Source organism: Haliotis asinina, chromosome 5 (genome assembly GCF_037392515.1).
Source record: "Haliotis asinina isolate JCU_RB_2024 chromosome 5, JCU_Hal_asi_v2, whole genome shotgun sequence".
NCBI lineage: Eukaryota > Metazoa > Mollusca > Gastropoda > Lepetellida > Haliotidae > Haliotis > Haliotis asinina.
The window spans coordinates 70245277-70266810 of record NC_090284.1 but is presented as its reverse complement, the minus strand read 5'-3'; the positions used below and the strand labels follow the sequence as shown (position 1 = coordinate 70266810).

General features: G+C 37.7%; 2 protein-coding genes across 3 annotated transcripts in view; one reads left to right on the top strand and one right to left on the bottom strand.

Annotated features, from left to right (window-relative positions):
* LOC137285175 (caspase recruitment domain-containing protein 11-like) overlaps positions 1 to 16848 on the top strand; it is a 91737-nt gene extending 74889 nt beyond the window's left edge. For both annotated transcript variants that reach the window (XM_067817414.1, XM_067817413.1), the window contains 11 exons: positions 261 to 381; positions 1338 to 1408; positions 1839 to 1887; positions 2861 to 3037; positions 3404 to 3504; positions 4280 to 4312; positions 5219 to 5338; positions 5696 to 5730; positions 6113 to 6228; positions 7958 to 8034; positions 8520 to 16848. In XM_067817414.1, coding sequence (XP_067673515.1) covers positions 261 to 381; positions 1338 to 1408; positions 1839 to 1887; positions 2861 to 3037; positions 3404 to 3504; positions 4280 to 4312; positions 5219 to 5338; positions 5696 to 5730; positions 6113 to 6228; positions 7958 to 8034; positions 8520 to 8665 — 1046 coding nt within the window. In that variant the 3' untranslated portion in view covers positions 8666 to 16848. The remainder of the gene's footprint in view (positions 1 to 260; positions 382 to 1337; positions 1409 to 1838; positions 1888 to 2860; positions 3038 to 3403; positions 3505 to 4279; positions 4313 to 5218; positions 5339 to 5695; positions 5731 to 6112; positions 6229 to 7957; positions 8035 to 8519) is intronic.
* A 658-nt stretch (positions 16849 to 17506) lies between these two features.
* LOC137285173 (uncharacterized) lies at positions 17507 to 21464 on the bottom strand. Its single transcript, XM_067817412.1, has 4 exons — positions 20904 to 21464; positions 20420 to 20494; positions 19299 to 19643; positions 17507 to 19023 (listed from the first exon to the last, which is right to left on the bottom strand). Exons 1-4 carry the CDS (start codon positions 21115 to 21117, stop codon positions 18806 to 18808), a joined length of 852 nt encoding a protein of 283 aa, XP_067673513.1. The 5' UTR covers positions 21118 to 21464; the 3' UTR covers positions 17507 to 18805.
* Positions 21465 to 21534: the final 70 nt, after the last annotated feature.

The following is a 21534-nucleotide window of genomic DNA, read 5'->3' as shown; positions in this document are numbered from 1 at the left end:
GCATCAGTTAGTGGTCAAACATACATACAAAAATCCCAGCAAAGTTATTGAGTGTGGTCTTAGCAGAAGACAGACAAAAGCAGCATATATTGACACTGGTTGTAACAGAGTGCATGGCCTTGCAGTGTGTGATGTTGCATGTGCTAACTATGATGTTTGTGTTACCCATGCCGACTGCCCCAGTGTTATGGCTTTCAGTTATAAGTACTACTTATGTTGTTGGTATGACGAGGGGTTTCTTACATGACTTATGATTTCAGCTAGTGGATTCAGCATTGATCAAGAGACCTCATCATCTGGATCGTCGGATGTACAGCGTGATGCAGACGTCTTCTGTATCCGTAGCGACCTCCTGCCAGCGGACTCTCAATACCTACGCTGGTACATCTTCTTTCTCTCTCACATTGCATGTACACATCTTTCTCCCATTGCATGTACACATATTCTTTCTCTCTCACATTGCGTGTACGCTTCTTCTTTCTCACATTGCATGTACACATCTTCTTTCTCTCTCACAATGCATGTACACATCATTTCTTTCTCACATTGCATGTACACATCTTCTTTCTCTCTCACATTGCATGTACACATCTTTCTCTCTCACATTGCATGTACACATCTTCACACTGTAATGTTTCTGTGTCTTACAGTATTTAGTTAAGACATTCTGAAAGCCTGATTTTCACAGTTCTGTGTATATTTTATTTAATTTTATTTTGCATTTTACGTGCAATGGAATCTTCTTTTAAATAATCATGACTTAGTATTCAGCAGTGTTGATGGTTTGTCTTTTGAGGTAAATTTCTAAAATCATTGTAAGTTTCATTTGGACAAGGATGTATGTACATATCAGAAACTATTTGCCCATGAAAGAAAATCCAAATTTGTAGTTGGGATGTATTGCTGGCTTTTGTAATTACTGTAGAAGGCATAATTTCCCTAAGTAGATGTGTTTTTAGGCCTGAAATTATTGTAGTGATCATTCTTTGGGAGATTTGAAGAAATGACATTGAAGCCCTGTATCCCTGTCTGTATGTTTGTAGAAACACCCTCGCTCTTTCTCTAATGTCATATATTTTGGCATGCATATGCACCCTTGCTCTGCATTGAAGACCTTTCTTTTTTTTCTCTGTGTCTGTGTCTGTGTGTCTGTGACTGTGTGACTGTGTGTGAGAGAGGGAGAGGAAGAACTTGTATTATGGCTCTGTGTTCTGTTTCTGTCATGCATATTTGTAGAACAGCCCTATCTATGTAATGAGTGTCATGCTGTTCTGATGTACATGTTTGTAGTAGTATTCTTGTTGTGGCTCAGTGTAGTGTTAATTTCTGATGTGTAGGTTTGACTCACAGACTGGTATGGGCTTATCAAATCTAGAGATGGATGGAGGGGAACAGAAGATGACTTCAGGTAACTGGGCTGCCTGCTTGTGCCTGAGAACATGTATGCGGTCTGTTGTACAGGTGATACCTGTCACAATACATGAACACTTTTGGATATTAGGGAGTTGTCTCCCTTGGTAAACTACACACCAAAACATGACAAATGTAACTTGGGTTATGAAGATTACAAATTGCGTTTATTGGGAATTCAAGTCATCTTTTAACCAAGGACAAAGCATAGCAATACTGTGTCATTAAGTTCTGAACTCAAGGCATTAAACTTTGTTCTCAGCTTTGGTAACAGTTGTGTTCATAAGCACAAAGTGGTTCATTAATCATTAATCATTGGAAATTACATTACTGAAAAAAGCCATAAACCCCCTAAACAGGTTAGAGATACTGCTCATTTTAACATGATTGATGTGTGTGTGTTTAGAATGTTTACATTGTTGTTTCAGAGTCAGAAGAAAATTTGGCCAAGCTGAATATGAAGAACTTCTATGTCAGGTTAGCCATAGCCTGTCTTCTGTATAAATAGTTTGCTAGGTTCCAGGAGTGATTGTTTGAAAATATAAGCTACCGGTACATGAAAGTTTTTATGGATATTAAAAATTAAACAAATACAGTTCCCACATAAAGGGTCAGAAAATGTTAATTAGAAAGGATGGTGTTCTCACCAAACATACTTTCGTTTTACATCCAGACAGTAACTGCCTGTTGTCTGTGGTCAGAGTTGGATGATTAGCAACCCTTTGCAGGGTTCAGCTTGTGTGTAAAACTTACCATTTTGATTTTAAGGGTTAAGTTAGGGGTCACCGTATCTACAGTAACATATGGTGCTTAAAAGTTTTCACGGTGGCCGTCTGAGGAAAAATGAAGTATGTTTTTGAAATTCATATTTCCAGGACCCATTGTAAGTTCCAACTTAAGAGAAGGTTCTCAGTAACCTGTACTGGTGTTAAGAGGTGATGAAGTGGGATTGAGTGAAATTGATTGGTGCATTTGTTGATGACACATCCTGATGGCATGGATCTTTCATATCTTTCAATCACTGGATTGTCTGGTCCAGCCTTAACTTGCCACTGTAAATGAAATGCTCATTGAAACAACAAGCCACCTCTTCAGGAAAATACTTGAGTACAGAACAAGACGGACTATAGCTGATGAACACTCTATTAAATACTTATTAAATACCGTCTGGTGTGCAGAGTTGCATCCCTTGATTGGTTCAAATCGCCTGTTGGCTCCATTTGTGTGTTTTGGTTTGTAATGCCTATTCTTGTGTATTTGTCAAAGTTGGCTTTCTTATAGCATTAAGCTGACATGACTCAGTAGAACTGGAACACTAATTACTGTGGCATGAAGTCATTTGTATTTTTATATATGAAATCTGGTGGCAACGTGATAAGTGGAATCTACAAGATATAAAATTGATCAGGTTTGATTTATATATCCTGATGGTATTTGATGTCTGACTCAGGTCAAACGTGACATGGGAGGACCAGAGTAAGGAGGGCAGCATCCCCATCCAGGAGGGAGAGTTTCTCTACATCAGTGACATCCTCAAGCCCACCTTCTTCGTGGTCAACAAGGTCGAACCCACGACAGGCCACCACATGAAGAGGAGGGCCTCGGGGACTGTGCCAGACTATGAATTGTAAGTTATCTTATTCTTGTGGGACATCCACACTTATTTTGAAACAGAACCAAACTGGAATTCTTTCAGTGTCATTTAATACAGTCATTCAGTCAATGTGTACTGCAGGTAATTATATGAGGACATTCTATTAATTGGATATTGGAGGACGCTGTCAGCTGCAACTTATCAGCCAGTAGTTTTATGAAAATGCAATTACTTTTTGCAAGCATTGTCAGTGACTGTTCCAATGGGGATGTTAGTGGCTTGTCATGGCATTCACGTCGTGTTGATTTCCCACATGGGAACAATGCAAGAAGCCTATTTCTGGTGTCTCTTGCCATGATATTGCCAGCCTATCGCTTATTATGTACAAATTGTAAACAGAGCCAAGATGTACACACGGCGCTCCTCTCAAGGGGTGATAACTCCGGAACCTCAGGGTAACAAAGGACTGACTCGGAGGGTTGCAATAAGAAACAGAGATTGTGAGTATATGCACATGCTGCTGAATTTGGACACATACCAATATTGTAATGTATTGTCAACAGATTTGCTCCACCATGTCTTGTATGTTTCAACTCATTTCAGTGGCATTGAGAAGTTGGTGTAATGAACAGGAAGGAGTTTTTATGTATAGGTAACTTCTTTATTTCAATGGATGCAACAGTTTAGATAATAATAATCAGAGGTATATAACGAAATTATAATAGCTCTAAATTTGATTCAAAACCGAACGAACCGAATTTTGTTATATACCGATGATTTTCCAACACAATACATTTATCTCCATTCTACCATTACCGTGCTATTCAGATTTTAAACAAATACTTAATGTGTTGGAAAATCAGAGGTATACAACGTGATTATATACCTCTGGATGACTTTGATTAACCAATGACAATCCAGTATTTACTGAAGTCATGGTAGAATTCAGTTTAGATAATAATACTGTTATCAAGCAAGTCATCAAGCACGTACTTTACTTGTGATAATGCCAGACCAGTGAACAGACTAACAGGATTATCTGGACTAAGTGATGGCAGTCATTGGTGTCTTAGCCAAAACAAAGTGAACACTCTGGATACAGTGTTTCCTTGTGCTACGGTTGTTGTTAATCTACGTTACTGTACTGGAGTCATCTCGGTGCTAAGATCATGTCCAAGATGCAATAAAGATGGTCAGGTGCATGTTGAACTTGTAGCTGTGGATTCCCTGCTAAAGTAAAAGATGTATGTTGAGGCAGTTCTGTTGCTGTTGCAGATAGTCCATACACAGTCATTGCTCCACTCAAAGGTAAAGCACTGTCTGATAGACGAGAAACTTCAGTATATTAAGTATACATGATCCCCAGGGAGTTGAGATTGAAAATACGATGTTCCATTCTGATGGACATACAATGATCAGGGAAAAATACAAAGCGCCCTTGAGCAGTTTGATGCAGCCTTCACCCTTGAAATGTCACGCTTACATCCCAAGTACACTGTCGTCAGGCTCCCCATTGTTCTCGGTGCCCATGGTTTGGTACCTCCATATCCATATCCTCCAGATTAGGAGAGTGCCCGGGTTCTCCACGGGGAGCACAGCCCTTCTGACAATCTGGGTATTGCAGAAGGCTGCAGTGTTGGGGAGCCTCCATATTCTTGGTGGGTTCGACTAGTCAGCCTTTCCTAGGAGAAGTCCCATTCGCTGTCTGGGCTGCGTGTAGAGGGGACAAGGGTCCTGAGCTGATGATGAGCTTTACCAGCCTGACTGCCAGGATCACCCAAACCCTCTCTGCTTATTTCAGTCCTAGTCTGTAAATAATAATAATGAAAATGATAATACTCCAGTGTGTAGTACATGTTGGTGAAATTATACTGCATCAGACAGAACATTACCTGTAATGTAAAGATGTCTTTAACAAAGAGCCGAAGTCATCTCATAAGCAAGTAGTCATTGCAAGCTCAGTTATTTTCAAATCCTCTTTGTGGTAGTAACTTTCAGGGTTATGATAGTAAGAAGTCAAACAAATGTTAATTGCTTACAGTGAAAAGTGTTCAGTTGATAATTCTTGGTGTCAGCTTGCTTATAAAACACAAGGACATGTTACTTAATGAGTAGCAACATCTTTGATGAAAGGGCAGGATGAAGTCTCCAAACATAGTTACAAACACTAAGATATGTACTATTTAACAACACCTTCCTTCCTGGTTTTGTCAGCATTGATGAAGCTGCCAGTTCTCCTGAGTGGCCAGCGAGCCTTGGTGGACGCCATCTTGGACATCCTCGTGGCCGAGGCTGATGAGTGGGCCACAACTATCAAGAAACCAGTGACAAGGAGTAAGTCAAGATAATTTTGGCATCTCGCATGCAAATAACCTCTCATAGTCATTAAAAAAACATATGGTAATAGTCTCTATTCTACAAAATTTTATGATAAGAATTATTTTCAGTAGAGATTGTTATCATAAAATTGTTTGCTGCAATTGTTGACAACTACGTTAGTTCATTGAGAATTCTGTAGAACAGCTACCCATGAAGGCCCGGGTTAGGATATCGTTGAGTGTGGCATAAAACTAAACACACCCACTCACTGTAGAACTGCTGAAATATTGTTTGTGCTACAATGCTTTTGATACATTCTTCTGGGATGTGCTTTTCTTCACTTCTGAATGTTGAACCATGCTTCTTCCACAGATCAGCGTCAGAACTGGCGAGAGATGTGTGATCTGGTGAGTACTGTATGCTTGATTGTCTTGTAGTTGGGAGTTGGGGGAAATCTCTGGTGCTTGTACTCTTGTATCTGGTACTGGAGGTTCAAGATAACATATGTTCTAATCATCTCATCCTTGTATTCTGTAGATATTCCAAGTTGCAATATTCTTTCAGGACAGCGTGCTTGTCCCCCATGGGACTTCCATGTAAGAGTATGTCCAAAGTACTGAAACCCATGCAGATTCTAGGTCAGAAAAGTCTCCCAGCACCTGCTTATTGTCCACTGAGACATGAATCAGGTAGTCACATTGTAAGACCAGTTGTGATAATAGGAAAAATGGTTGTTATTGTGTATCTTCGTTTCTGCCTTATTTTCCTCAATGTATATTTATTCTGCAGCTACGCCACACCATCATGCCTTCCTGGGGCATCAGCCATCAGTCTGACCGAGACCAGCATCGCTACATCGTCATCAACATCAAGTTGATGTCGGAGGACTGCCAGGAGCAACTCAGGTGGGAATATTTCTCTTAGACTAGCTCTCTGTCTTCCTACACTGCTTTCATGTGAAAAGATGCTGTACACACTGTCCATTTTATCTGTTCATATACGTTTCTGAGTACATTTGGAACTCTGTATATCTGGTTACTGGTTTAGAAAAACTTTGAATCTTTATTTTGAAAGTAGAATGTTGTCAATAATTTCAACTCTGACCTGGATACATGGCTTGTGTCAGACTATTACACATCTGCTAGTTATGTTCCTGAATTCAGCTTTATCTTGTGTAATGGTGTCATCAAATGACATTAAGGTAAAACAAATATATATAGATTACAAGTTCTTTAATTCTAGAGCATGACGTTTTGATACAACAGGTTCTTGTATCATTTGAAGTGTGAATGATACAGGGAGGGGCCAGGGTATATTTATCTATCTCTCTCTCATTCATATGTAAATACTAGTATATAGATATATATGTATATCTCTGTTATCTCTCTCAAATGTCTGTTTGTGTGTGTGTCTGTGTGTGTGTGTGTGTCTCTGTGTGTGTGGATGTGTTATTTTTTTTTTTTTGATCGCTGGTCGGACGTGTTGCATGGTTAAATATCAGGACCCGGGTGTATCAACATGTAATTATGTAATCATCAATGAAACACTTATCATTGATTAAATTCATAATGTTTGATTAGTTAATGAAGTATTTAAATGTAGTTGTAAGTTAGGGGAATCCCCTAATTATTATCCATGATGCATTGCGGGTAAAAAACTAATCTGTAGTCTGCATGAAGGCTGTCGTCACAAATCATGGTAAAAATTTTGAAAGTTGCGAAATACAATTTCTAACAGACCTAGTTGAAGATCACATTGGTGTGTTAAACAGCAAACTGACAGTTCCATTCCTAATGACAAAAAGAAGCAGATTTTGGACAAAATAATGGACAAGTTCAATAGCCGAGGGGTAAGCAATGGTAATCCAAAGAAATCAAGACAAAATGGGAAAATATGTTTCAAGCTGAAAAAAAAAAGGTTTCCGGAAAGGTAGTTGATGGAACATTATGTTGTCTGCCATGTTGATATGGCTAATGATGAACTTCATTAGCTTAATGAAGGGATTCATTTAATAAGGGTTTCATGCAACTGAAGATAATCAATGATTAATTTATCATAGTATAATTAATGATAAATGCTTTATTAAAGTTTGATACAATCGGGTCCAGAATAATGTGACGTAAACTGTGATTAGATCCTATGTAGCATTATCCTGAATGCCTGACATATAGTGATTGTACATGTAGTCCAAGTGAGGTGTTTATGTAATAGGAAATGTTGTGTCACCCTTCATGACTTCTGTCACTTTTGCAAATATAAAAGTAACTGAGGTTTCATGCAACTGAAGATAATCAATGATTAATTTATCATAGTATAATTAATGATAAATGCTTTATTAAAGTTTGATACAATCGGGTCCAGAATAATGTGACGTAAACTGTGATTAGATCCTATGTAGCATTATCCTGAATGCCTGACATATAGTGATTGTACATGTAGTCCAAGTGAGGTGTTTATGTAATAGGAAATGTTGTGTCACCCTTCATGACTTCTGTCACTTTTGCAAATATAAAAGTAACTGAGGTTTATTTAAACCATCAGACATGTTAATCTTAAATTAGTAAAGCATGATGTAGCCTGTTAGCATGAAAGTCTCTATACCTTGTATGCTGATAGGACTATTTTCTGCTTCAGGGACATATTTGGACAGGACTTCAACGATGTGCAGTGTGACAAGGAGACTGCACCATCCAAATGGTCACTCCACAGTGGTAACTCTTTGATGTCTTTTGTGAGTGAAAAGTGTTTTATGTCACGTGAGCACTTTAGCTGCTATTTGTGGCAGTGCAGGTCTATAGTGGTTTTACTGGATTTATTGATGCTCTCCATATACGTAAACATTGGTCCCAAGTCCAGACCATCTTCATGGTCATTATACATAAAAATTATGTCATCCAGATGTATAACCTCAAAATTCTGTTCCTAGACATATAGTGGTTCATCCTCGGGATGATTTAAGTGGGGATATCACAGTAATATTTACCCGTGTACAACATTACACTCTCAAAACTACTTGCACATGAATAAACAGGTCTTAAGGCATTGGGGTCATATTTGTGTTCCTCTGCATGTCCCGTGTTCTGGAGCACAGCTTACACTACAGTGTTCATTCTCTGCATGTATGGCCCTTGTTTGAAGTAAAGACTTTGCTTTTAGTAAAGACTTCGCTTTTCTTAAGGTACCTTCTTGATTTCAGAAACAGTTACTCTGCCTTCACCAAAGATCCGGAACCGAGGAGATCTCATGACACACTTGAAGGAGAAGATAATGAATGTTCAGGACAATATCTTCTGGATGACCATCAGCTGGAAGACCATCAACGCACTGAAGAATAGTGCGTAGGAAATCAGATGCAGGATTTATTGTAGTCAGACCATCAATACACTGAAGAACAGTGCTTAGGAAATCATCTGCAGGATTTGTTGTAGTAAGAGGGGAAATTGAGAGGAGAATCAGCACTGGCCTTCTGGCTTCATTGATGTTTCCAGAATACCTGGGCTTTTCCTAAGTAGAGGAACTTGATACAGTCTAAACACTCTTACTCTCCTGGAGAAATTACCAAAGGTGCATGATATGTCTCCAAGAGACACACGTTATAAAGGACACTGTCAGATATTCATCAGTGTGAAATTTTGTAAAACTAGAAGCTCAATATTTGATTTTGGGTTTTTGTGACTTGTCACCTGTAATTCCAAGATGTAGACCTTTTCATTTCATGTTGAAAAAAAATAATGCATTTAATGCATACAGCACATTGGTGATATTTTGCTGAAACAAGGGCAGTTAAAGTTAAATGGTGAGTAATTCCACTCCTTTGTTTGATTAATGGTTATAAAAGTGAGATCAGTGTATGGTTCCAAGACTCATATATTTACCTGATCACAGACGTTTATATATGTTCAAATGTTCATGCTCTTTATGGATAGAAAAATCCTTTTGTACCAGTACCTATTGCATTAATGTGTGATATGTGTAGCAGGGTGTGTGTTACACAGACCGGCAATGTCCTCCTGTTCCCCAACATGGGGCTGAGAATGGGATTGATCCACAGTACTCTGCAAGACAACCCTGGACTTACCATGTGATGATTGGATGATGGCGAGAATGTGGTATGTCACTGGCTCAAACAGACAATCTCCATATGACTGGGTGAGGCCAATGCTACCTTCTGTTGCATCTTACTGAAGGCAACTCTGGATGTACCATGTACTGATGGGAGTATATATTGTGTCACTGATTCCAACAGACAATCTCCATACCACTGGATGAGGCCAGGACTGCCACCTAAGTATACTTTTGTCTAATGATTTATGTGTCAGTTTACTGATGTTACTAAATCCACTTTTATCCTATACAGAGAAAGCTGTCAAAACCGGCATCTGTACAATCCGTCAAGTTGTCAACAGCGGCACAAAATCTCAGTCCCATTCGTGCCATATACATTTATCATGAGCTCAACAATCCTGCACATTGTCTAGACCGGACTTTTTCTTCAGTTCTGATAAATGCCGCTTTACACAGCTTCCACTGTACATCATTGTATGAAATAGTGTCTGCCCGGCACCTCACAACTTTATTTTATAGCTGGCCTTGTCTGCCAATACGTTTTCCAAGGGTATACATTTGACCATGTCATTGACTACGGGAAATATTTTTCGAAAATAATTTACAAGTGTGTTTGCTAGATGATGTCAATCAAACTGTAACTTCCACAGATCAGCCTACCCATTTATCTAACACTACATGTGACTGGTCTAGAGAATGTTCTCAGCCAATGAATAATGTCATTCTTTTCTGCTGTTCTGATTCAGATGGCCGTGACACTAAATGAATCAACAGTGACCACCAAGTTATGATTTTATTAAATTGCTTTTGCACATGTTTAAGTTTACCTCACTACAAGTAATTCATTAATTACTTTATATTGACATCATAATTATCTCACTTTCTGATTTTTAATATAAGGCTGGTTACATGTTAACAGGGTCAGCAACATTTGTTTAGTTATCAGCCTGTGGGCTTTATTTTTCTTACACTGTATACGTTCATAGATGCATTCATTTGTGCCCTGAAAAGAAACACAAATGATGTTGCATCAGTGTAGTCCTGAATCTTCTAATATTTGTTATATCTCCGAAAGGTATGTGGTCCGAAATGAACAACTAAAGGCAGTTTGTAGTTCTTCAGTTGTTAGTTGTTCATATAGTGAGACCTAGAGTGGCATCTTTGTTTAAACGGTGGCATGGTATCGCACTATCAACCTGATGATAGTCTGGACAGTCCAGGAAGTATCACACATATGGTGGATGATGTCAATATAAGTGCAGTTATCTTTAGAGCATTGCTAAACCCCTTTCAACTCCATATCAACTTACTAAGGGACCTAGAACTGGTCGTTTTAATAAGTACATGTCCTGTGTGCATCTATCAGAGGAATTACGCCATTCCTGTTTATTGAGACTGCATTCAGTCCCCAAGGATTTGTCCTCTTCATAACTCCTGTTAGACAAGATGTAGATCATCAATAATGGTTATGTTTATTAATTAGGAAACTTGCGAGGCATTGATAAATATAATATTTCATTTTTATTGTAATCAGCTGCACCAACAAATGAACTGCCTTACATTATTTTGTTGTCCCATACTGCCTGTCTATAGTCTTCATAAATGTGTTCTGAAATTCTTTACATGATGAAGTACAACATATATGGCTTTACCAGGCATTTATGTGAATCCCACCAGTTTGTATTTTATGTACACATATACCTGGAACCTTCATTTTATCAAAATAAAATGGAAAATATGTACAATGCCGTTCTGTAGCAGTTTTGAAATCAGTCAGAAAACCTAAATCGCAGGAAAAAAACTTAATTTATTTGATCTTTTTCCAGAGCAGTACAATGGCTGAACAATGCCAGAGTTACATGTCATCTAACTTGGAATCACACTGGAATTTATTCTCATACAAGTGTTACAACCTACTAATTAGATCTTTCTTATGGGAAATACAATAAGTGAAATGTTTATTTGATGACTTCCTTTGCCTTGGACACCACTAAGAATAGGGTGCGCACTCAGATACAAACCATTTTCTGTCTTAGGTTTTCTGTGTTGTGTTTATATTTCAGTTTGTGAAAGATTGAAAACTTGTTGAATGGCTTTTTCTGAATGCTTACCTCAAATTATTCCAGTAGTAAAGACATATAATGATAGACACATTTTCCTGTTGTTAGATCATGAAGTGAAAGTGGGCATTCTTCACTGAACTTTGGTAAAATTTTCTTTTCTCATCAAATTTCTACTGTCAGAATGGTGATTAATTGTTAGTATTTTTTTCTCACCATGTGAATTTGAAGTCAGCGTCTTATGAACTTTGACATGTTTTATCATTTTGCTTTATCTGAGCTAAAAATGTATTCCTGGACGCCCTATTTGGTTTTATACTGAATTCTTTATTGCTTCATTTGTTTGAATCTGCAGTGACATAGCTGGAACGTTGCTTAAAGTAGTGCAAAACTAAACTATACTTGCTGTTTTCTTTATATTCTGATTTTATACACCAAAACTGTTCTGAACTGTTCGTCAACTACTGCTGAAAATCCCCATGCTTGCTTAGTCCTGCTTACAACACACATTTTTCAAAATACAATCTATCCTGGCCCTTCAAAGAAATCTCCACATATCTGTAACATGCATGACTGACAGTATAAACATTGATGCAGAATTATTTCTCAATATGAGCATTATTGCAAACCTGTTTGTCAATATAAGCATTGGTGCAGAACGATTTGTTAATATAAACATTGTTGCAGAACTGTTTGTTAATATAAGCATTGGCACAGAACTATTTGTTAATATAATCATTGTTGCAGAAGTATTTGTTAGTATGAGAATCATTATGGCACTGACTGCCAGTTTCAGCATTGTTGCAGCACTGACTGTTAGTATAAACATTGTTGCAGCATTGACTATCAATATGAACACTGTTTTAGCACAGACTGTCAATACAAACATTCTTGCAGCATTTATTGTCAACATTAGAGTCATATTTCAACACTGATGTTCAATATGCAGGGACGGAAAATCGTTTTTCAGCTGAAATGTAATATTGATTGTATCATTGATTGGGGGTTCAGATGATTCACAAAAATGATCATTTTGAAATAAAATCGTCAGGAATCCGCAGAAAATTGCCATCCCTGAATGAGATGGCCACTAAAATTGTTAAGGACTCAGGTTACTGATGTGTTCAAGAGGCTGAATGTTTACCCCACAGTGCCTTATGTTTCTGTGTTCGTTTAGATGATGTGTGTAGGATGGCCTTTCATCCAGACTGTAATAGGTTGTTCTCCAACCTCAGTGTTTTATGTGAGCTGAATATGCAAGATGCATTAATACACACTGGACTGAACCTTTTGAAACCGTTGCAACTTTATTGAGATTATGTTTAATGTTGTCATGTTTTTAATGTGTCTGAACTCTATCAGACAGTACTTAATGTTTGATGCTGTGAGATCAAACTGTTCCCAAAGAAAGTAGATCTAGGGCAGGGTATGTATGATAGTTTGATATTGTGACATGAGATTGTGATTAATTTGATCTATCTCTTTATTTAACTGTGTAATTGTGTTCATGTGCCTATTTCATGTGCTGTTGCTTGATCCGATCTAAGACTGATTCATCTTCATAGTAATTTCATAGAATCTTACCCACTGATTGAATACCAAGACAGTGGCTTAGTGGTTTAGTCTTGTGTTTTTTGTCAGGGAAAATATAATGTACAGTTAGATTTATCAGTTGTTGCCAGATTTGAAAACTATAGTAACTCTATGGGGGAATTCTGGTATTTAAGGCCAAGGAAACTAAACATAGAACCCTAGCAGATTTTGGTATGTCCATGAATGCTTGATCACAAATGCTTTCCAAGAATCAAACTTGAAAGCCGAAAAAAGCTTTAAATGAATGATAAAAAAGGACCACTAATGTGAAACCATCTGCCATAGACAAGGCCACCAAGTTTACATATCAGGCAATTAACACATTTCCTGTTCACTGAAGCTGCAGATAGCTAGCTATGGTAGAGTGTATGATTTCAGGACTTTCACTCAGACAGTTGAATCTATATATATTCTACAATTTCTTTTTTCTTTTAATGTATCAAGGAAAATATGTTCCCATAGTGTTGCTTCACTTTACTTTGCCTATAAGGTGTGTGACTACAAAACACTGTCATCACGAAACACTAGTCCTGTAGTCTATACATGCAATTTGTCATTTCTAACAATAGTTATTCAGAGTAAATATTTCAGAAAATACTATGCTTTAATACCCAGGAGGAAGTTGTTGCTTTTTCATATTTTATGTTTGTTGTTATTTGTTGTTGAGTTTGAAAAAATGAAATTGCTGTACACGCCATCTCTGTAACATTGTATAGCAAAGTATAGGAATTTTATGGATTACAAGTTGTTTAGTACCAATATGGCAACATTTCTAATCTGTGATTACCAGTGTTAATACTGTTAGGGATCATATTGGATCAGCATGACATTAGGTAAGCCTGACTGTTAGCCAAATCAGAAGTATAGACAGAGTCTCAGAGGCCCTACAGCTGCAATCTGAGCTGGGATATCATTGTTTCCATGTGACTCCTGATCTCTTACAATATCATGTTGTTTATAGTGTATACATGTTGTCTTGTATCTGAAACATGACCATGTGGAAATTAAAGAGCTTGTAATGCATATAATGGCTACTTCTACAAGTGCCTATCAAACAAGTTACCATTGTACAGCTTTACCCATGTTCTTATGAATGTTTTAGCTGCTACATTCTACAACTTCATTTATGTCACACCATCATAAGCATATGCCACTTTCTCATAAGCAAATGTTAGCACCACACGGTCTCATTCATGGCACTCCCTCATTTGCACGTTAGCACCACGTTATCTCATGCATGTCACTCTTTCATTAGCACATGTTAGCACCACATTGTCTCATTCATGCCACTCCCTCACAAGCACATGTTAGCACCATATTGTCTCATTCATGCCGCTCCCTCAGAAGCACATAATAGCACCACATTGTCTCATTCATGCTGCTCCCTTATAAGTGCATGTTAGCACCACATTGTCTCATTCATTACACTCCCTCACAAGCACATGTTAGCACCACATTGTCTCATTCATGCCACTCTCTCATTAGCACATGTTAGCACCACATTGTCTCATTCATGCTGCTCCCTCAAAAGCACATGTTAGCACCACATTGTCTCATTCATGCCGCTCCCTCAAAAGCATGTTAGCACCACATTGTCTCATTCATGCCGCTCCCTCATAAGCACATGTTAGCACCACATTGTCTCATTCATGCCGCTCTCTCACAAGCACATGTTAGCACCACATTGTCTCATTCATGCTGCTCCCTTATAAGCACATGTTAGCACCACATTGTCTCATTCATGCTGCCTTCTCATATGTACACGTTAGCACCACATTGTCTCATTCATGCTGCTCCCTCATAAGAATATGTTAGCACTGCATTGTTTTATCCATGGCGTTCCCACATAGGTACATGTTTGCCCTTATAAGCACATGTTAGCACATCTGATTCATCCATATCAGTGGCTCACAAACACACATCAGCACTGCAATGCGTTTGCACAATTCATTCTTTCACTCAAAAATATCCTTTGCTTCTGACCAAAACCATGACAATGATTTATTGCTTAACAGTATCTATTGTTAAGTGCTTATCAGGTTGTGTGTTTAAGAGTGTCATATGGGAGTGTTTTGGCATTGAGTTTGAGTTAACCATGTTGAAACGTTTTATAGCAGGGGTGTATTCTATCTTGATCTCTATCAACCATTCTGTCTTGATATTGATTCAGAATTCTATCTTGATATTTGATATGAAGCCAAACCAGGGTGCAAAGACTGTTTGCTTTTTTGAGTTTAGATTGTTATTAATTTGTGTTTTTCTCTCTTGTTGAGTTAGGAAACATTCATTGACCTTGCCATAATGTTGTATGGTGTAGAATAGCCTAAATACAATCATTATTGTTGAGAAGACCCCATGTTCTCAGACTGTGCGACCATTGGCCTGCAAGTGGTTGATGTATGAAGTAAGATCAATTCTGTTACTCTTCAAATATGAATTATGGATTTAACCAGCAATAATATTTAAGAACACTGATGAATAACAAATTAGACCCAAATACCCTTCAAAGGTTCCATCTCAGAAGCAAAATAATAACTTTTGTTTCATTTTAAATCAAAAGAAATCATATCAATTCCTTTTTTCTAATTTCATTTTTTTAATGTTGTTTCAATGATAATAAATATAAATATTACACATAATTAGTTATATCATTACAGATAATGTTATTTATTTTACATGAATCAGCTTTACTGCTTCAAGCATGTCATGGCAGTATGTCTTAGTTTAATCAAGGTCTTCATCTCTTAGTATGTACCACATGTCAGTCACGCATTTGATAACATTTATGGCACTTCTAGAAATTGGTAGGCACCAGACCAAGTTTGTAACTTCTGATTCTTTTGTTTTGGTAGTATCACTAAAAGAGAAATCTGACTTTATCAAGTGCTTTGTTTGCATTTTCGATTTATTAGATTGATGATACCTGTCTGTGCCCATTGGGAAAGTGAATCAGAGAGAGGATATTGTCTCTTAGTTATTTTCCTATCAGCATGACTACAGAACAACGATTCATGTTTGATCAAGCTTCAAGTAATCCTAATCCCGCATTTGTCCATTCCATATTGGTAAGCATCACATTTATATATATTTATATTTATACATTCATATGTGGGGTTTTTTTTAATCTTGTAATTTTTTTTTTCTATGATGATAAGACGAGTATATGTGGATGACAACTTCTTTTTATTGTCCAACACAATGTTTCTGGGCTACTTTTTGCCCCTTCTTCACGTGAAGAAGGGACAAAAAGTAGCCCAGAAATGTTGTGTTAGGCAATAAAAAGAAGTTGTCATTCATATACTCATCTTATTATATTTACGAACTTCTAAATGCCTCTCAAGAAAGACTTTTTTCTATGGTTCACATTGAAGTCATCAGTGAAAGAGGTCATTGTGTGTAACCATCGGACATCTGTTCATTTCGACTGTAACCACTGGACATCTGTTTATTTAGAGTGCATTTTATAAAGCTTTTTTCAAAAATGTTTGAACAAAATTATGTCAAAACAGTCAAAGGGTAAAGTCACCTCAAAATGGCTGTCATAATCAGTAGCATACTTGAAGTTGTACTTGCAATGTTTAAATGCTTTGTTTGATTTTTCTGTGATTGACATATTTGATATTCATGTTTTGATCTTTTCCAATGTGCGATATCTACATCATGTCCCAGGTGGCATCAGGTGTCCTTGGAACTTTCTTTATAGCTGACAATCTTTCAAAATTGTGTCTTAAGTTTTATCTTAACTTTTGAAACCAGAATCTTCTATGTTTCTGTTTATCATCACCAAAATAAAGGTTGTTTATGAATAAAAAATTACTCTTTGTGATATTTACATATCAATAAATCAATTCAGAATTAATACAGATCATTGTTTATGTAAACTGGTTGTAAGTTGTGATTGATTGAGAGGGATGGAAGCATTTGGCCCCAGTGAGTGTTTTTTGAAAGGAGTGAATGATTTGGTGTTATTTTGCATTGAGCAATGTCTCAGCAATGTCGACATGGGTCCACAATACATGTAATCATCTTGCAGTAAGTGACCCGTGAACATCCGTGTTAGAATTGATCCTCAGTAACACATGATCAGGTGAGTCGCTGACTTCGTTCATATGTCATTGGTTCCTAATTGCTTAGATTGATGCTTATGCTGAGATTGATGCTTATATTGTTGATCACTGTATTGTCTGGCCCAATCAATTGTTTAAAGGCCACCACCATATTGCTGGAATACTGCTGAGTACAGGGTAAAACTAAACTCACTCACTCTTGCAGCAAGCATGTCCACCAGATCAGATAATCAGATCAAAGTTTTCACTGTCACTTGATACTATGTATGTAAAGTGTTTTCATTTACAGATATGATTGTTGTCAGGCTGTTATTTATATACAAACATTTTTCAGTTTTCATAAAAACACCACATGTACAGAAAATAAAGAGTATTTACAAAAGATTTTGACACACAAGTACACATTCATAACTTTGTTCATTGCTCATTTGTACATATGGAATATAGTGCATACTGCCATTTTACAGCCATGTGAAAAAATGAGATCTGGCAAGTAGTTAACAATGGTACAGTTTATCATAGCCGTGACTGGCTTTGGTGCAACTTTGTACAAGACAATACCAGTCATCATCACCATCTAGATGGTACAGTTTATCATAGCCATGACTGGCTTTGGTGCAACTTTGTACAAGACAATACCAGTCATCATCACCATCTAGATGGTACAGTTTATCATAGCCGTGACTGGCTTTGGTGCAACTTTGTACAAGACAATACCAGTCATCATCACCATCTAGATGGTACAGTTTATCATAGCCGTGACTGGCTTTGGTGCAGCTTTGTACAGGACAATATCAGTCATCATCACCATCTAGATGGTACAGTTTATCATAGCCGTGACTGGCTTTGGTGCAACTTTGTACAAGACAATACCAGTCATCATCACCATCTAGATGGTACAGTTTATCATAGCCGTGACTGGCTTTGGTGCAACTTTGTACAAGACAATACCAGTCATCATCACCATCTAGATGGTACAGTTTATCATAGCCGTGACTGGCTTTGGTGCAACTTTGTACAAGACAATACCAGTCATCATCACCATCTAGATGGTACAGTTTATCATAGCCGTGACTGGCTTTGGTGCAGCTTTGTACAAGACAATACCAGTCATCATCACCATCTAGATGGTACAGTTTATCATAGCCGTGACTGGCTTTGGTGCAACTTTGTACAAGACAATACCAGTCATCATCACCATCTAGATGGTACAGTTTATGATAGCCGTGACTGGCTTTGGTGCAACTTTGTACAAGACAATACCAGTCATCATCACCATCTAGATGGTACAGTTTATCATAGCCGTGACTGGCTTTGGTGCAACTTTGTACAGGACAATACCAGTCATCATCACCATCTAGATGGTACAGTTTATCATAGCCGTGACTGGCTTTGGTGCAACTTTGTACAAGACAATACCAGTCATCATCACCATCTAGATGGTACAGTTTATCATAGCCATGACTGGCTTTGCTGCGACTTTGTACAAGACATTATTAGCCATCATCACCATCTAGATGGTACAGTTTTTCACAGCAGCATTAAGTCAACATGGTTTTACGCCACTTAGTTTCAGACATATCCTAGTTTGGGATACCAGGAACGATCTTCACAGAGTTGGAGAATCAAACCACAACCTTTGGTACAGCAAACACAAGGCTCCTAATGTCAACACCTTCAACTTCATCCCTTCCAGATCAGTATCTCATATGCGACTGATGTTGGACAGATTTGCACCTCGTGTTCTCCATCCCAATGTCTTTTTCAATTTCTATTTCTTTCTTGAAGTTCTGTTGTAGGAACTCAGTTTCCGGAATCTCCTCACTGAAATAGTTCTGCAACCCCGAGTCCTGTACAGCCTCCACCGATGAGAGAGATGACATTGTAGGTGTTTTGTTTGTCATGTCTGAGGTGGCTGAAAAGTAAAACATTACTGTGAGACAAATGATGTACCAGTTTCCTAACATGTATGCAGAAGATAGAATAAATATTTGGTCACAAAGAAAGAATATGTATCAGATTACTGATACTATTTTCCTCTGAGCAACAGTTGTAAAACCTATTTCTCAATAGAAACATTATAAGGCAACACCAAAAATGAAAATAGTCTGTCAACAGTATCATGCTTTGAATATATACAATGTGTAGGTTTGGGTTTCTGTTGACTTGATGCTGCAGAGCTCTACTTACTGTAAGAGGGTGGATCTGCTTGGTCTGGTTGGGCCACTACAGCCGCAGCTTGTGCAGGGGCTTGGGCCAACGTGCGGATCTCCTCCATCTTGTTCAAATGGGCACCAGAGTCAGACTCAGACTCATCATTCTGGACTACTTGAATTCCAGGCTGTTCCAAAAGGGGTGTCTTCTCCACATCCTCACCAGCTGAAATAGTGCTGTAGCTCACATTCTCAGCCTTCTCTAGGTCGGACACTTTTCTATCAATCCTACACACATACCACAAGACCAGAAACAGGAACCCCAGTATAGTTCCTGTTCCGGCTATAAGGATGCCAGTAGTTGGAGTCAGGAAGTGTGATTCTGCAACAAACAATAAAATGGTGTAATTTGTGCTTGAATATAAAAATATCAGTCTTTAAAGTGAGACAGTTTTTAAAATAGTTAAAACAACAATATTCAAATCTTTGTAGGGCTTTTAGAAGTGCCTGTGGAATGCATAAGAAAAACAAGAATTCTGGATGTCAACTTGTTTATTGTGAATAACATAAGGTTTCTGAGCATATGCTTGCTGCTTTATCAGGTGACAATATTCATTTGATAGGTCTAAGTTAACATTCAACAACCTTTAAGGGAAGTATCAAAGTTTGCTTTAACAACAATAATGTAGTTTATTATATTCTCAAGGGTAAAATGCTGTAAATATTTGTGAAAGTAAAAATGTTATTTTCCCTCAGTAGAATAACATGTTATTTTCACTGAGTAGAATACCATGGTATTTTCACTGAGGAGAATAACATGTTATTTCACTGAGTAGAATGACGTTATTTCACTGAGTAGAATATCACTTTTACCTGGAGCTACTTTCAGATTAAAGACTTAAACAGTGATCAAAATGTAGTAAATTGCATATCAACTTTGTCAGACCATTGTTTGACGACATTAAAACTGACCATCAACAAAATATCCTCAATATTTACATGCAGACAAATACTATCAGGCTTAATCAGGATAAGCAGATCGAAGCTGCACAAAAGGGAGACAATTGTACCTGTGGGGAATGCCTATGTCTTTTTATAGTAACATGAACTGCGACTTAATCTAACTGCACTACTTTAAGAATATCAACCCAAACTAACCTTGTGCTGCGTCTAAAGTAGTAACGATGGCAGTAAACGCAGTAGGTGACTCCGTAGATGTCGCCGTCGTGGTTGCTGAAAAATATCACTCAAAATTATTCATGTATGTCTTTCAAGAATGAGGTCACCTAAAGCTCGTTGTACAATAAAAACACTCACGGGAAAAGACAGACTTGGATTTTATTGTCCCTAAGCAAGATGTGCTGATATTTGAAAATGTATCAGTTTGTCCGAAATTCCAGATTAATGTTGAATCACATTAAAACAACACTCAACAGTTTAAACGCATGTCTTCACCATGTGTATAACTGATTCGGAAAAACGGTATAAAAATAATTACAACATATTAATACACTATTAATGAAAATAACCAGATATTATAGATGTACTATCAGAGACCATACTATATTATATGGTCTCTGGTACTATTCACAGGAGCGATTGGCTAACAGGAAACAGGAAACCAGCTGTAAGATGTACTCACCTGCAAGTTCCTGACACTTGAGTTCACACTGGTAGAAGATGTGTTTGGCCACGTCATCTTGGCACTGCTCGGGGGTACAGATGTTACAGCGTTCCTCCCCATCATTACAGAACTGGTAGCTGGAATCACAGATATCCCTGTGACATTTGTATCTCATTCCCGACACGGGCAGAACAAACATGGACAATACAAAGAAATGTGTGAGAAAACCCATGTTTAAAATCAGCTCTCCTTTGAAATGCTTCCTTCCCGTACTGAGATAAGGACCCTTCTGATGAGTTGTGAAATCCCGAATGTCCTACACATGATGTGTACATCGATATAAAAGGCATTTCCATCTTGAAAACCACCTTCGGTCTTACCCAAAAGTAAAAATAGACGGACGTAGGTGGCATTCGTTCACGTCTGCGCATTATGCTCCAAACTGTTTGGGTCTGTTGAATTACATTACAAATTCACAAGTTCATAAAATGAGAAGATCTATTAGTCGAAACAAAACAACGTACATATCAAATTTTCCGACAGAAACTATTCATTAACTGCTAATTGAGGCTGAGGAAACGCATCGTTATGGATGTATTTATAGATGGAAAAACCCGTCTAAAAATATCGACTGACTCACATGGAAGGA

Bases quoted from the DNA above. Each gene is read 5' to 3' on its own strand.
- LOC137285173 (XM_067817412.1), bottom strand. From the start codon at position 21,117: ATGGGTTTTCTCACACATTTCTTTGTATTGTCCATGTTTGTTCTGCCC. The intron at 20,495-20,903 runs GTGAGTACATCT...GATATTTTTCAG, and splicing joins CAAGTGTCAGGAACTTGCAG to CAACCACGACGGCGACATCT. The intron at 19,024-19,298 runs GTAAGTAGAGCT...TTTACTTTTCAG, and splicing joins AGCAGATCCACCCTCTTACA to CCACCTCAGACATGACAAAC.